Source organism: Idiotropiscis lumnitzeri, chromosome 8, assembly GCF_059441095.1.
Source record: "Idiotropiscis lumnitzeri isolate Australia: NSW breed Sydney's pygmy pipehorse chromosome 8, RoL_Ilum_1.0, whole genome shotgun sequence".
NCBI classification, from domain to species: Eukaryota; Metazoa; Chordata; class Actinopteri; order Syngnathiformes; family Syngnathidae; genus Idiotropiscis; species Idiotropiscis lumnitzeri.
The window spans coordinates 8271191-8288322 of record NC_142398.1 but is presented as its reverse complement, the minus strand read 5'-3'; the positions used below and the strand labels follow the sequence as shown (position 1 = coordinate 8288322).

The 17132-nt window shown below is 39.4% G+C and overlaps 2 protein-coding genes and 2 long non-coding RNA genes across 7 annotated transcripts in view; 3 read left to right on the top strand and 1 right to left on the bottom strand.

Moving 5' to 3' along the window:
- Positions 1-262: 262 nt before the first annotated feature.
- On the bottom strand, positions 263-3897 carry apela (apelin receptor early endogenous ligand). Its single transcript, XM_088303569.1, has 3 exons — positions 3674-3897; positions 1823-1960; positions 263-475 (listed from the first exon to the last, which is right to left on the bottom strand). Exons 1-2 carry the CDS (start codon positions 3762-3764, stop codon positions 1872-1874), a joined length of 180 nt encoding a protein of 59 aa, XP_088159695.1. The 5' UTR covers positions 3765-3897; the 3' UTR covers positions 263-475; positions 1823-1871.
- LOC148331935 (uncharacterized) lies at positions 3407-3995 on the top strand. Its single transcript, XR_015844696.1, has 3 exons — positions 3407-3535; positions 3683-3740; positions 3815-3995. It is a non-coding gene; the product is annotated as an uncharacterized LOC148331935 (long non-coding RNA).
- A 4799-nt stretch (positions 3996-8794) lies between these two features.
- Positions 8795-12458, top strand: LOC148331934 (uncharacterized). Of its 2 annotated transcripts, XR_015844621.1 has the most exons (4): positions 8795-9078; positions 9539-9590; positions 10467-10612; positions 12442-12458. It is a non-coding gene; the product is annotated as an uncharacterized LOC148331934 (long non-coding RNA). The 2 variants fall into 2 exon arrangements; XR_015844620.1 differs by having other exon boundaries at positions 9539-10612.
- marchf1 (membrane-associated ring finger (C3HC4) 1) overlaps positions 12455-17132 on the top strand; it is a 17377-nt gene continuing 12699 nt past the window's right edge. For 2 of the 3 annotated variants that reach the window (XM_088302279.1, XM_088302277.1), the window contains exon 1: positions 12457-12820. In XM_088302279.1, coding sequence (XP_088158405.1) covers positions 12743-12820 — 78 coding nt within the window. In that variant the 5' untranslated portion in view covers positions 12457-12742. Of the gene's footprint in view, positions 12821-17132 lie in introns of all 3 variants that reach the window. The other variant, XM_088302276.1, reaches the window with a different exon arrangement.

The following is a 17132-nucleotide window of genomic DNA, read 5'->3' as shown; positions in this document are numbered from 1 at the left end:
TCCAGATCTAGATGACAAACATCGTGACAAATGCGTAGAAAATACACTTGAATATTTGAATTTTTTTATTAAAAGGAATAAAATGTATTCAATAAACATTTGAAGTGCATACAATGCATTATTCGTATATATACAGTATTATATGTATATATATATATATATATATATATATATATATATATATATATCATACACACACACACACACATATTTGTCAACAAAATAGTCGCAAGCACCTATTTGGTACACAGCTTGTTGAATCCAGGGAGCACGGACTCCTTGGGTTTTCTTTCATACAGATTATCTTTTTTTTTTTATTCTTTGTCTTATTGATGAATGAAGGTGCTCGGACATTTTCAAGATAGTCACTTGTTACCCCCCATTTTGTGGTTGTTATTATCATGAGTCTTTGGTTGTTCCTCCCACATGTGCACGGTCGCTGTACCGTATTCCTTCTCATTCCTGAGTGTCAAACCTGCAATGGAAAGTAATAGTGGTCAGATAATGAGCCCCAACTGACATCAACTGAGGTAAACTCATGTTCAGGGTGTATGAGCGTGCCTGTCTCGACATAAACGAGGGGCTCAGGCATTCCTGCGCTGCTTTTAATCCTCCTTTCGTGTCATTAGTCCGATTTATGGCAACCAGGGCTCCCGCACACCTCTGCCACTAATCAAACGCACCTACTCAAGTGCCACCTGCAGCCTCTGGTACCCACAAGAAGGGGTGGGGGGAAACTATTTTAAATTAAATTAAATCTGAAAGCTGCGATTTATGGGGCCCTCACACCTCCTCTTTCAAGAACAACCATCAAAATGATCATCAAACTTTGACACCATGCGCTGCTCACATTATGTAGTGTCAGCAAAAAAAGCTCGGCAAGTTAGCATCTGTCTTGGATAGCGCTTTCCGTTTGGGGTTCATTTGGGATGATTTCCGAGTATGAGTTTGTCAAAGTATGAGTCCTCTAAACGACATCTTCAAATCACATTGGCCGACTTCCTGTTCGGTTTTGGACCAGTTTGGGGTCAATGGGTTTTATTAGTGTCTGGGGCTAATTTCTTTTCTAACTTGCCAGTGCCAAGCATCTGCTTGCAACCAAAATGGATAACCTCCTGTTCAATTAGTTGGTTCTTGAGCCCATCAAAGACACGTCGACTCAAGTTTTGGGTCATTTGGTTGGACAGGTGTCGGGGGCTTATTTATCTAATTTTGCGAGGACCTTCTCCATGGTGAGTCATAAAAATCTTTAACCAGGAGAAGAAAGTGGCATGGATAGTTTTCGAAAAAATTGCCCCTGCTAACAAAAGTTTCGCCGAATTGGGTGGACTTATACTGTAACAGGCTGCTTGAAAAAGGAAATGGGACAAGAAATAGGTGATTTTGGTTGAAAGTAGACATTTTGTGGGTAAACGAAAAGGGGTACATTAAAGTTTGGGAAAGAAAATAGCCCACGTCCCCACTTTCACCAATTGGGTGGACATGTCTCTTATAACAGGACACATGAAAAAAAAAATCTCAGGGACTCATACAGTACCCCAAATTCAACAGTAAGTTCCCCATTGTGGGACTAATAAAGGACATCTTATCTTGAAATTGGGTTGAAGAACTCTATGACAAGTCCCGGAAACCTTGGGTAAAAAAATAGCCCCCATCATCAGCTCCAGCAATCAACATAGAAGTGTTTGGACATGTCTATCATAACAGGACACGTGAAAAAGTCTCAAGGATTGGAAAGGAAACTGAACAGGAAGTCGTTGATTTGACTTGAGGCAGTCTTTTTGGGCAAATTCATCAAACATAAATAAATGCGTTCGCCCACCTATGGCTTCCTTAAAAGCTGACAAGATGTCCTGTCCTCCGTGGTCTCATCACGGGAAAGGGACTCTGGAGTGCAGAGGCAGACATCGTCGATGCAGGCAAAAGTGTCTGTGGTACTTTTTCCTCACATTCAAGAAATCTGCAAGAGAAAATGGTTGATTTAGAGTTCTCAATGTTCTCTACTGTATAGTCTATGTGATTTTTATGACGATGCATTTGAGGACATTCGCTGGGGGAGGGAGGAATTACCATTTTCTTTTACGAATCACGTCAGGTGACTACACTGTGTGCTTCAATTGGTAATAGCCCCCCCCCCCAAACTTCTCTCTCTCTCTCTCTCTCTCTCTCTCCTTACTTCAGAAATAAAGAGAAGCACAGCCCCCAAACGCATGACTATTCCCAAACGTCCCTAATAAATCCACTCAGCTCCCACCGTTCACAAGCTACCGGCCAAACCCAGGAAGAGAATAAAAAGTGCCAGATGACTTTATGACTCTCCCTTCCCTTCCTACTTCCCTCCTCATCCTCCTCCCCCAATACCCGGCAGTGAGAGAACCCTAAGCCTGGAGGCATACGCATTTTTAGATTCTCCTCCCGTGTCATTTTGTTTAATAAAAGCATGGGGGCGTATTTGCATGGCATTTTAACGCCGGGATTAACAAAAGCATAGGACAATGGAGACCCGCCGAGTTGTGTGATCCCCCGGCGGCGGTGTTCATCTGATGAGGATCCTCAAGCCTCCAAGCGCTCATTTTATACATCTCACCTGTTGCGGTGCAGCTAAGTGTGTAATTAAAGCCAATCGTAAAAACGAATCCAAAGTGCCCACACATGCAGTTTTCAGTTTCTCGAGTGGAGAACCTTCCGATTTACGACGTTTTGTGGGAGAAGTGGATGCATCGACGAGTAAAAGACGAATTACGAAATGAAACGTGAATCTACTTTTATACTGTTTTTTAATTATTATTTTATTTTTACGTTATTATGTTAATGTTTTAACCTGTTTCGTAATCTGTATAACTAACCATTTCGTTTACACCACGCTGGAAATTCTCATTTACAAAGTTGGCGATGATCCATATAGATGATTGGCAGAGTCAACGTCAAACTACCCCAAAATAACTATTTAAAAAGCCAAGTTGTGACCTATCTACCATTTGTTTTACTATAATTCTATTGTCTATTTCAAAAACTTTTTATCAAACACGTATGTACTCGGTCCATCCTAAGAGATTGCAGTAAAAACGACGTTGGCGGTAAAGCTTTAACGCAACAACAATCAGTTGCAATGATTGGCGGGGATTAATTTGAAATCTAATGCACACCTAACCAGCCAACAAAATAACGAGTCAAACGTTGATATTTGCTAGTATAGACATTTGTAGCTAGTAAAGTGTGATATCTGTTGACAAGCCCATATTTTTGTCGTTTAAGGGGATTTTATAATTTACGACATTGGCAGTAAAGTATGAACGCATCAATCAGTAGCGATGATTAGAGGCTGTTACAAGTAGAAACTTATAACCTTTGAACAAAACAATTAACAACGTAAACGTAAGTATCAACAAATATAGCTTTATTAACTATTTTATTAACGCATTGCTTGTGGAAAAGGCTGACCATTTTCGCCCCACCAACTGGATTGTATTATTTACGATGTTGGCTTTGGAATGTGAAGGCATCAAATATTTGCAAGAATCCTGCGCGTCTCAAGGTATAGTCACAGACTTTTAATTCTTACTTTTATTGGTTTTGCACGTCATTTTCCAACCGAGAGTGACTATAGTTCAATATTTAACGCTCAATCAAGTTTGACTTTGAGGAAGTTGTTGTGGATTCTTCTTCTTCTTACTTGGTCTAGCGATGGAGGCTGACTCCACTACCACGGTGGCGAACAGCATCAGCAGCAACGTGAGCAGGTAGAGCAAGTTGAAAATCCTCATCTTGGGTCTGAGGAGTCCTGGTTTGAACACTTTCTTGTGGTTCTTTTCAGCCCAGTAAGAGAAGACACTCCCAGGGTAGACAATGGAGAAGCCCCTAAAATGGATGATGTCTCTGGAGAGTGTCCACAGTCTTTTCCAGAGACTTGAGAGCTAAGTGACAAAGGTTCTTCTCCCCCCACCTCCTTTATACTGGCTTTCCAGGAGCCCCCTCCAACCGCCCCCCCTACCCAAACCAAGACCACCACTCTCCCCTCACCCTTCACTTCAACTCTTCACACACACGCACGCACACAAGCATGGGACATATTGACCCCACATGTAGAGGGTAATTCAAATGACAGGAAGACCCCCACCCGACCCCGCAACTGCCCCCTTGAACACACACAAACACACAGCCGAACGTACGCTTTGTGTGTGATGGCTATACAGTAAGAGTTAACTAATGAACAATTTTGAAAAATAATCTTACTTTCGATTTTTTTTCCCGATATGGCAATTGCCATTTTATAGCCAATTATTTAATTTCAAAGCCCTCGTCACATGTTTTTTTTTTTTATTTCGACAAAAAAAGCAATGAATTCATTTGGATTACGGTATTGTGAAATTTATGATTCTTGAAACAATGATATGTATACATGGTGATTGTACTTCATATCTTGAGTGCAGAACTTCTCAAAACGGCATAACTGAATAAAGAATAAATATACCGAATACAACAAATAAAGCCAACTGACTGACTGAACTGAAGAAAATTGCTTATGGTCGGTCACCTTGCCTAAGGTTTAGAATTGCCTTTATTCGCGATGTAATCCAGGGATGCAAGGATACAAGGAGACTTATTTGTAGACTGAGTAGACGTATGTACATTTGAGTATTCCCCAATTCCACATATAGTAGTGCCTTGACATATGCGTTTAATTTGTTCCATGACAGCACTCGTACTGTGAATTACTAAAAATAGTCCGCTCGCTTAATGCGAACATTTAAAGGAAAATCACATCAATAGTCACAGTTTTATATAATTCCATATGAACAAAACACATAAGTTGTAGTAAATTAATATTTATTATAATTAAGTCAAACATACAGAAATATTTGTGAGTCGTGAATCATGAATCAGCGAGGGTTTACACGCAAGTATTTACAGAGTGGAAGTACTGTTGATTTATCACATGCCACCTTTTTTTCGTTAACATGTGGTCCCTTCAAAAGCTGCCAGTCCCCCCACACCCACACAAATATCTGCGGAGGGGGGGGCCAGATGATCTTGAAGCAAACAGTGTTTGAATGAAGAGATGCACTGAGGCCACCTCCCTGTCTTGTGTGTCCGTCTGCTCCATTGTCTAAGTTTTTTTATGCGTAAATGGCAAAGTCTTTATGAATGTGGATGAAATCATTGAAGAATCTTTTTTTAAAACAGCGAATTGGTGAATTCTCAGGTGCGTAACTGCAAATGCACAGCAGTTTTCTTGAATTTCCCAAAAAAACAAAAACAGTGCAGAATGTATATCTAGATGATGTGTATCAATAATTTAAACAACAAAAAAAAAGAAAAGAAAGAAAAATATTGAAAAAAGTAATCAGTATAATGCAATGAAACATCTCAAAATAATATTTTAAAAAAATTGAAGTTATACATATTTAGAATATAGAAACATTTTATAAGATGCAATGCTTTGGTTGATTATAAATAAAGGGGTTAAATGAATACATAACAAATTATTATATTGGTAATTTTAGGAAGTTAGTTAGTTAGTTAGTTAGTAATTTTTTTAAATGGGGAAAAATAATTTTAAAAAGGTCTCATCTCTAGTTGGCAACATATATTTTAATGAAACTTGGAAAAAATCTCCTAAATAATTTTTTTAGGCCAAATCTGAAACAAAATGAAACATTTCCGCCATACTGTCAATACAAAATATAGAATTAATTTCATGAAGAGTCTTATAGCAAAAAGAAAAGTGTAAAACGCTGCCTACGTCTTGTATCTTGCCGCCTCATTAGCGCGTCTGCGCGGCCGGCCGGCGTCTCCTGTGCGGCGTTAGCGACTCCTCCATTGAGCGTGAAGCTAATCAATTAGCACATTAAGATGAAATGTCGCCCATTACATGTGAATGAGGATTAAGGCAAGCAGCAGGACGCTAATGGAGCGCCAGGCCTGCAAAACACTCCCCGAGACTTTGAACGAGCATCTCTCTTGAGAAACACACAAAAGACAACACAAACATGCGTGTGTTTGTCCCTGTCCGTGTTTGTGTGACTGTGTGCCTTTATGACTTTATGGTATTTGCAAAAATGTCTGTGTGGACGTGGGCGAGATTCCTGGCGGACTTGGCAAACGCTCTCCGTGGCTAGGTTTGTTTCTTGTGTTGCGCTTTGCATATCAGCGGCCATTGTCTTTCAAAGAAGTTTTATTTTGCTCCATTTGAATATGGTAATGCACTTTCAATTGTCATTCACAGCCACCTGGTATCCAATTTACTGTGTTGTGTGTTGCTTGGTACAAAGTATACATGTAGCGGTGTGTGTGTGTGGGGGTGTGTGTGTGTGTGTGTATGTTCCCCCCACCCCACAAAAAAGTCTCCCCACTCGTTTTTTTCTTTTTTTGGTGGAGTAATATTTGCTCTTGCTGGGGATTAAATGCCGTGACAGGGGATTTCCCAGCCTGCTCAAACACACACACACACACACACACAAACACACCCCCACGCACACTCAGTGACCTGGATTTAGGAATTCAATCAGTGTGACAGACTCATAACATTGCACTTGTCAGGTTATTATTTTCATAATGGACCAAATGGAAAAAGCCCAGCTAATCACATTAGAAACCGTAGAGGCCCTTTAGCCACAGTCTAATAAAGATCCAAATGCCTTTACAAGGTACGCCAACGGGTGTTCGCCAGTTGCCTTTGATACTACCTGCCGTGGGTATAAAAAGTCTACACCCCCTCTACAAATCCCAAGTTTTTGTCATATAATGAAAAGGAGACCATGTCAAATCAGTTCTAGTTTTTTTTTTTTTGCCATTAAAGGGGAAGTCAACCCAAATGTTTTCTTTATAATATGTTCTGTGCTGCACTAATACTCTAAACACTGTGTTCTGATTAATCTTGCATTATTTAATCAATGAATGTGAGAGGAAACTGGAGTACCCGGAGAAAACCCACGCAGGCACAAAAGAGAAACTTTTCATAAAATTAATTCTTTGTAGGTCGTTAGATTTTTAACTCATAAGCGAGGCCCCTCGGGCAACACCTACAACACTCCTTCGATTATGATGCATCCCGTACGGCCACACTTGGCTGTGGAGTCGGCCTCCTCGCTGTAGCTTTGGTGCTCTGAATTTTTCTAAATATCTCCATCCATCCATCCATTTTCTGCATTGCATATCCCCAGAGAGGTTGTGTACGAGCGTGCTGGATTTTTCCAAGTCCAACTTTGAAATTTCTCCAAGGCACGACAACCGGGTTGTCGTGAAGCTCGCTATTCGACACTGACGCTCCCGAAGCGGCCCCTAATCACAGCGCTGAACTGTAACACGGAATGTTGACAAAAAAATAAATAAATTGTCGCTCACTCGACCCGTCATGCTATATATATATATATATATATATATATAATGTAATAGTAAGTATTATATTCTGCGTTTTTGTTGTGGTTATTCTTTTATTTTATGATTCAAGAAGTTTTGAAAAGAAAAAATAGAGAGAGAGAGAGAGAGAGAGAGAGAGAGAGCACTTTAAAACAACCATAATTGCATAAAAAACATTTTTATTTGAAAAAGAGGGAGGTAAAAGAGAGGAAATGTTATTTTGGTTTGCTTGTTGTGATTGTTCTAATTTGAAAGATCCTAATTTATTATCTAAATGGATGTGTCCACCATACAGTACGAGTGCAGAGGGGACGTGTGTCCTCATGCAGTGTTCATCCACCATTGGCCGGCAGTGAGTGGAAGTTGATTGTGATCTTCTGCGCGTCGTTGAAAGAGTTCTAGTGACCCTGTTATGGTATGAGGTCGTCCGTGATAATGTGGCCCGTAGATGGCTGCTACTTAATGCCTCTTGAGACCCCCTTACCTGCGATGAGACCCTCCCAAAACCTGATGGATGCATATGCACGTGAACAGCCGTGCCTGTGCAATACACACACGCACGGGTCATCACACCACAAATTCAGCCAAGTAGAAGCCGATAGAGCCAAGTCGGGCCACTCGCATGCTGGCCGTCCTTATTGTAACTAGACGGCTGACTGACTAAGGGTTCAGAGGTCAAGGAGCAAACTGAACAAAGGGCCCAACCTTCAGTCCCTCCCATCCCTCCCTAGTCAAGATGTCACCACGCCGGGGCTTCAGAGGCCAAAAGTCACCCGGTTTATTAAAGCCCAACTCAGACACGGCGACCACTGCGGACCCACAAAGTGCTTTAAGAAACTCAACTCAACTGTATTCATCAAGTTTTTTTAAAACAAGCGCTGCGGTATGCAAAGTGCTGTACATGCAGCAACAGTACAACAAAAAAATAAAACAAATGAGTTTTAAGAGGAGTTTTAAAGATGGGACGTCACCTGGCTTTCCCCAAACACATTCATTCATATTTATTGTGTGTGTTTATAAAATTCAAAATAAATGTAACGAAACAAAATCATTTCAAGCCTTCTGGAGACTTTTATATTCGAATTCTTTTGGCATGTATTTAATCATATTTTTTGTCGAGCCTGGCCGTTGGGCCACAGTTATTGTAATTAAGCAGAATGTCGTAATGACACAACAGTCAAATACATTTTAACCCGCTTTCCCAATGCGAAAATAACTTTATTTTTTTGCGCTTTGGGATTATTGAACGTGTAATCCTCTTGAAGAACATCACACTTTTATGCAATACAACTTTATTTGACGTTTCTGGAGAAAATTTATTAATCTACATTTTAACAGTATTTTTGATCACTTTTTCAATCCATAGTTAGAATTCATTCAAATAAAACAATCTCCCACGTCCGGCGAGTATGCCGTTACCTTGCCTTTATTGTCTTTTCATGCTTCATTCAGTTTGTCTGCGGTTTGGCCAGCCTGCTGATCACTCTTTGCTTCCCTCTTGCATCTTCGTAGACGCCTTCATCTAATGACCGCACACACACACACCTTATAAATGTTACTTATATGTGTCATACCCGTACACATCATCCAAAAGTGTGTGTTGCCTTCTCTTACCTGGCTGCAGACCCTCGTCTGGCCGGATGCAGACGGAAGCCACGCTGAAGAGCGAGACGACCACAAAGGCCACCACGATGAAGGCCAGCTCAAAGCCGGAGAACGGTACTTCCATGAGCTCACAGCTGTTCCATAACCCGATATGTCACATTTCACATGATACAAAAGAAGTATTTAAACATTGGAACCTGGGTTTAAGGGACAGAAAATAGTGTCCAGTCCGCACAAAACGACCCAAGTAGTTGTCAAGGCCTGGCAGTTCCCCAATTGACCGCCCTAGTTTGCGAGCACTGAGGCGCAGTCAACAGACAATTTCACATCTAGCACTTTAGTTTCAATGCAGTAACTTTAGAGGCTGTCTGTGTAAAAAAAGGGAGCCGAGAATCACTAATCTGCTTGCATAAGAAGTGACCTGTTTAGCAAAAAAAAAAAAAAGGGAATGTGAGTAGTATTACATTTTGAAAAAGGACTCACCAAAAGAAAAATATCAGCCTCAACGTGTAGAATTCACACACATATGAGTAGAAAGCAAGCTTTAATCTCCATGATATGTTCCAACACACAGGTGGAGAGCAGCATGAGTCCCGGAAGCAAATATGAGGACATCCTAGCGTAAGGTACACACTCCCTCACACACACACACACGTAAACACTCTCTGGGAGAAAACCACGTGGACTGTGAATGCAGCCGCCCATGGGTTTGATGTCATCTCGGCAAGCTCACAAAAGGAGGAGGAAATTCAATATGGAGAGGCTTGCGGTCCTGGTCCTTAGACAATCTGCTCTTCGTTGCGTCGGTAAATGGGGCTCCCTTCGTTAAAACAACAAAAAAACATTCTCAGTGCTTCACTTTTGACATATTACGTGATAGCCAAAACAAAATACAGTCATCTCATGTCTTTTCGTTTTTTTTGTGCAGTTTGAACATATTTTGTTCTACTTCTCTTTTTATTTTGGGTGTAGTTGCACTCTTTGTCACTAGATGGCAGCACACTTCTGTTTAAAACTGTATTTTTGTATAAAGAAGAATGAAACCAACAATTATTTCAAGTCCAACCTAGTTTTTGCTGAAAATAATATTTTTTTTTCCTTGTACGCCTACAGAAAGCAACAGCTATTGGTTGATTTTATAATGTACATCTTTGGGTATGATAATATACATATTTTGTGTGGGGTCGTTTGTTAACGTAAATTGATTACCTTGAAGACAAAGTGGGAATGGTACACTGTACAATATTTTTGTGTTATCATTTGCTTCTCCTGTGTGTTTAAATGTGTTTTTATTATTTCAAATGTGTGTTTAAAGATCTTAAAAATGATTCTTTAAAACTAAATGCTATACAAACAGACCCTGGGAATATTTAAATATGGTAGTTCTGTATGGCCCATTTCACATTCATTTCATTCAAAATCACGGCATGAAAATTGTTTTGGGGAAATTTGTTTTGAAAATTCATCAAAATTAGAAATTACCCCTGCATCACTATTCTCAGCCAATTACAGCCTAAGTCGTACCTGTCGGTCGCTCACGCTCGTGGATCATTCCGGCGAGGGTGAAGAGGCCGAAAACCATGAGGGAAAGGACGACGGTCAGCGCCTCTAGCTCACTCCACAAGAACGCCATCATCGTCCAACACAGGTAAATAACCGCACGGGGGCTATATCAGCATTAGTGCTGACACACACACCTACACACACACTTATGAGGAGTGAAGTGCACGCTTACGCCTCTCAAGTTAAAGTCAGATCATGTTTACCCTAATTATTCATGATTTGGCTTTGTGACTCTTTGTGTGTATGTTTTAACACTTCTAGTATGGCTACGTATTGGGCTCTGCTGGTCGTTTGTGTCTACCTCACATGCTTTTTTTGGAACCATTTTGCAAATTGCTGGCATCGGATGGAGTACTGTACTTGTATGTCCAAAATCATCACTTTCCAGGAATAACATTATATTGTAAAAGAACGCTAGCCATTTTCAACCATTTGGGTTGATCAAAAATTTGTCAGAATAACACCCATCTTGTGGACTGAGCAGTATATAGATTTATGGAATAAACGTGAAATTTACCAAACTGTGGCAAATGAGCTTTCGGCCCGACACCAGGGAAATGTAACTGAATTTAAGAATGACTTCCACTATCGAATGGAAAATACAATTGACAGGGTAAATTCAGATTATCATGATTAATCATGGTGTTAGAAGCAAACAAACATGGTGGAATAACTCATGTAGTCAGCAATACTCATCCTAGGCATTGGCCGAACTCTTGCACCTCCAAAATAGTCACTTTTCAGAAGACCTGACAAGTGGCAAATTTGCTCAACCGTGAACATTACATTGTCAAAGAGCACAAATAACCCCAAAAATGTTATGTTATGGTGTGAACTAAACAATAGTATAGATTTGTGGAAAAATGTGACGTTTATCCGATTGTAACATGAGCTTTCGGTCAGAGCAGCACGTGGACAACTGGTTAGCGCGATGGCCTCACAGTGCAGAGGTCATGGGTTCGATTCCGGTTCTGATCTTCCTGTGTGGAGTTTGTATGTTCTCCCTGTGCCTGCGTGGGTTTTCTCCAGTTACTCAGGTTTCCTCCCACATTCCCAAAACATGCATGGCAGGTTGATTGAACACACTAAATTGCCCCTAGGTATGAGTGCGAGAACGGATGGTTGTGATTGGCTGGCAACCAGTTCAGGGTGCACCCTGCCTACTCCCAGAAGATAGCTGGGATAGCAACCAGATGTTAGCGATACATTCTTTATTTTCTGAAAAAACAATCATAATATTGCGTTATTTTATGAGGTTTTTAAATTTCAGAAGTCTTTTCTTCCCTTTGGTGGGGTGGTGTTCCTGACAGCTTCAGCTCTCACTTATTTGTCATTTTTCTCTATGACGGTCTTCTACTGCTCCCTGGTGGCTGACGCAAGCATACCAGATGGAGCCGCACAATGAATCAAATTGAATCATTAAATCATGATGAATTTTTAGATTCCATTTTAAAATACAATATTATAGAGTGCTATTGTCTTTAATATAAAACAGACATTATTTTTTATTTTTTTTTGTAATTGGGGTTCATTTTAAGGCACCACTGTGCTGGGTTTAAAAAGTTTGAGAATCACTGGTATCGGTTGGATTGAGGTCGAACATCACGTACGCACACATACACACACGCAAACACACACACACACTCGTTAGTATTTTTAAATCAGCTAAGTAGCTATCTTGAGGAAACAACAAGTCCGTTCCATTTGTTGTATGTGTGTTTATAGCATCCACGCGCACATGTCGTGTAATCCCATTAGCTCCGAGATGAGAGCGAGGGGGGTGGATTGAGGTTAGTCTAAACTTTAATCCCCTCGCGGAGTGTATGGCTATTATTACCCTGCATGGACGGCAAAATCCAGCACGCCAACACACACCTCCTATTTGTTTACTGCCTCTCTCTCTCGCTCTGTCAGCAGGGGCGGCCACGAGGAGAAGGACGGACGGACGGAAGGAGGGCGGGAGGGAGCTGCTGGGTAGTTTCCCAGTCGCCATGACAACCTCACCCCCAACCATCTTCACCGCCGTCTTCATGATCTAAATCCGCCATCCGGATCGGGAAGCGCAAGGTGTAGCAGGACTTGCCCGGTCCCCTTCGACGGGATGGCCGCCCATTGAAGGGCGGGAAGGCGCGGCGATGCCATGGGACTAACGGCAACGTCTGTGTGTGCTTGAGTGTGTGCGTGTGTGTGTGCGTGTTGCCTGGAAACCGCCAGCATGCCCGTACACCAGATCACGGTGGTCCCGGCCAGGGAGAACGGCAAGAGCGCCCCTCGACCCAAAGACAGGAACGAGGTAAGGTCCTGACCCACTTCTTAGGAGTATGGATCAGCATCATACAGTATGAACAATAACTGCAGGACTTGTACATCCAATGCTAAAGACTTCTTGGAGTTCACACCATCATGTTCGGAAATCTGCTGAGAAGTCAGTTCAGTGAGCCATCGAGCATTTACATTATCAACTGCCCTCTAATATTTATTGTATTCATTGAATAACTTATTTATTTATTTTTGTTATTTTTATTTTTTTACAACATTCAATTGACTTAATTCCAATTTTATTTTTTTTCATTCTTATTCCTATGAAATCACAATGTTGAACGGTAAATTTGAATCAGATGACTTTATGTGGCCCTAAGCCTATTTTTGATATTGATTTTAAAAAGCCCAACTTTTTTTAATCACTTTATTAACACACATTAACACATTATATTTTTATTTAGTTTTGACCAATAAAATCTTGCGCAATATGGATTTTATCATGCCTTGTAATTTATAGCTATACTGGCAGGATAAAAATCCACCTGTTGCTGAACCAAACCTTCAATGAATACAATTTACTATGTATTACATATTAGATCATTGTTATCATATTATTATTACTATGAAAATCCGACGTGCTCGAGAGAAAATGAAGGCAGATTTGGAATCAGCACAAAAAAATCACCTAGAAAAGTTTACTTGTATCTCTGATTAATTTGACCAGTCTCATTAGTTAATGTAGGTGTTAAAACAAAACATATTTATAAAATGAATAATTGCATGTCGCCAGCCTGAAAGAGTAATTGCCTAAATTATTTACAAAAAACAAATCAATTAAAAAATATATATTTTGGTAAAAAAATATTTTTCATGGTACTTTGGGGGATGCATTTATTTGATTAAATAAACTTCATTATAAAATAATACAGAAACAATAATGATTTTATTGTTAAACCAAAGTATACAGGTTTGTGTGTTAGGAGCCATCACATGCTTGATTACTTTTTTTTTGTGCGTGTATTGTGTTGTTTTATTTTTATTTCCTTTGCTTTGTGTTGCCAAAAGCGAGCCCAAGTTTGTTAGTCGCAATCTTCAAATACTGTGCGCATCCACTCGAATGAATTAAAAAAAACAACAACAAAAAAACACGATTTAGACCCTATCATTTTCATGCATGTGACCGAGAAGAGCCGCAGTAGGTGATGCAATTTCCTCCACTTATTGAACAGAACATTTCGGGCACACAAATACAAAATGAGAACACTCGTAAGTACTAAGTTCGTGGGAACAGAGCTGACTAACTCCACCCTTTTTTTAACGGTCAGTCCCCCGCCCTTCGGTCGCCATCTTGGTACCGTTCTGGCCTTGACTCTCCGGCCTTATTCAGAAAACTTGCTGACCCCCAAATATTGTAAACTTCACAAACGCTATGGTTTCATTAAAATTACATTTTTTTCCTTTTGAAAAATAAAAGTATCATAGTATGAATGGATGTGGCATGTGTGGCATGTTTTATTGATAACAACAAGTAATTCTCAGTCATCAACATTAACGAGAAGAACTGTGACACCTTAATAGAAACAGAAGGAACACTTTAAGAGAAATTGAATAAAAATTCATATGTGAAAGTGGCTGGAAAGATGTTCCTATTTTTCTTAAGTGCAGTCAAAAATGAACATGAATTACTTTTACTTTGTGCTTTGACACACCTGGAGTCTACAAAACTCATCATCATGTTTTGCCATATCAGAGAGAGAGAGAGAGTGCGATGTCATTGGCCGTCTTCAGCAGTTGAGATGCCGGAGTCGATTGTAATAGTTTTGGACTTTTCATTATTGTTAGTTTTTAAGTTTTGATTTTTTTTCTGTTAGTGTTAATTAGTTTTGAGAGTTGGTATATTACTTTTTAATACTTTTGGTTTTGGGGAAAATGCTTCAGCTTAGTTTATTTTATTAGTTTTAGTATTTGTTTTACTCGTCTTTTTCGATATGGATTATTTGTCGAGTGAAGGATAAAAAAAATAGGTCACTAAGTTTTGTGAAATAAATTCTCAAACGAGATATTTGACCTTCCTTCTTCTTTATACCAGCACAGCGATATCAAAATAAATGTTTAAAATGTAGCCCCAATACTCTATGAATACATTACTTGCCCAAATTGCAGTTTCAGTTTTTATTTTTATTTTATTCCATTGTCGCCTTTTATTTTTACTTTTTTTTTTCGTTAGTTTTCGTTAACTGCCCCTCATGGTACATCTCTAAATATATTCAGTATGGCTCTCAAGCCACACCACTTAATCCCTGGGCCACTCCCTCCTCAAGTAACTTGCACATGTTCCACTCAGCTATCTTCAGCCTGCATCACAGCCAAGTGGGAGTCACCACAAGGGCAGGTAGGCCATAGCTGCGTGGCTAATTATTAAATCACGATTACCATGCATTTGGAAAGTGGAGACAAAAATTATGTGCATGATGTCACTTTAGCACATGACCAAACTGAACAGGTTCTTTGGAGCATGAATTGGAAGAGAACGAGCTTGTTAAATAGTGTAGCTGGTTTAAAGTAGAAACCCAATGCATTTATTTAGATGCCATCTTGAATTGCTTAGTTTGACCTTATTTCTAAATAAAGGTATTTAACGCTATTTCATGGATTATGAATGGCATTTTTTGGTTTTCAAATGCTGAATATGCCTATAGTTTGAAATCCTGTGACGTAGAGACCATTTTTGTTCATTTTTGTTTTTTACATACTCTGTTCAAATGCAAGGTTTTGTGATATTGAAAAGGGTCCTAGATAAAGCCAACCAAGACCTTGTATCACACTATTAATAATGAAATGAAAGGCCTTTTTACTTCTCTCTCTAAAAGGTTGTGGTTTTACTTATTTTTTGCGGTTGAACAAAGGTGTGTAGACTTTCTATATCCACTGTCCTTCATACGTGTGAGTGCGGCTATATATATATATATATATATATATATATATATATGAATATATATATACATGCACGTGTCCGCTAGGGATGAAGGATTTTAGAACATTGTATTGATTGCATTTTCTTTGTACATAAATGTAAACTCTTGTCTATAAAAAAACTGTCCTTTTGCGAAGCTAAATTGATTAAAAATAGACCTATTATTGTATAGCTCTCTAATCTCCGTACTCCGTAGTGCAAAATAGAGAAAATAACATTGATAAAATTATAAATATTTAATACACGTTGAGCGCCTCGTCATGATGACGTCATCCCTTTACCTGTTAAGGTCTGAGAAAGTCTGCTGAATTGCTGACAGAGCCATTGTCTTATTTTATGTTGAGCTACATATCGATTGCAATACAACAGTTCGGTTCATAGCTGACGCGGTACTAGTCAAACTTCTGTCAAAAGTCAAGTGTACATCTTGGCACTTATTTTGGTTCTTTCCCGACTGCATTTTGGTTTAGCTTAGCGCTTTCTTTCCTCGTTCACCTCCTCAGTGAAAACACCACTTCTTAGTAGTGATGAACTTCTATCTATCTATGTATCAGGGATGTAAAGATTCATCAAAAAGCGATTTATCAACGTAAACTGCTTGAAATATGCAACGTCATGTTAACCACAGCCGCTCTCTCATTTCTCTGCTGTAAACTAACTGCATACACACAATTACTTAATATGATGTAAACCTTCCTTTCATAGCAGCATGATGGTGAAAACAAGCACACATGTATCACAGTATACATAAAGCGATGACCAATGTAATATGCATATCGCAAAAACATGCACTTATTTTCATATCATTTGATCTGAATTTGACCAGTCAGATGCACACGTAAATGTGCATCGCCACCCAATCTCTATGTTAATTACAATTTATTATTAATTAAAAAACACATTGAGCTTGCTTATTTAGCTGCATAAAAACATGTACCATAATTTCCCGACTATAAGGTGCACCTGTATTTATGCCACAGTAAAATACTTGTTTACTGTATGTACAGAACGATTTTGTACCGTGAATGCACATAAAGGTACAGAAACTGATTCTTAAAACAGTACCTTTTAACACGGCAACAACTTTGCTCATTAAAACAGGATAGAACTAGGAGAAAAAAACATAGCATATTTTCTGAACTATAGAGCGCCACTACCGCTGAAAGAAAAAGCCACAGAAAAACTGCACTTTTGTATTAGCCGCATGGTTCAAAATCTAGGAAAAAAGTAGCGGCTTATAGTCCGGAAAATACGGTACTTGTTTTATCAGATAATAAAAATGTCGTTTCTTTAGGTACATGTTAAATATTGCAATCAAATTGATATCTCTATAGTCAACAGCCATATCGAATGTTTTTTTTTCATATCA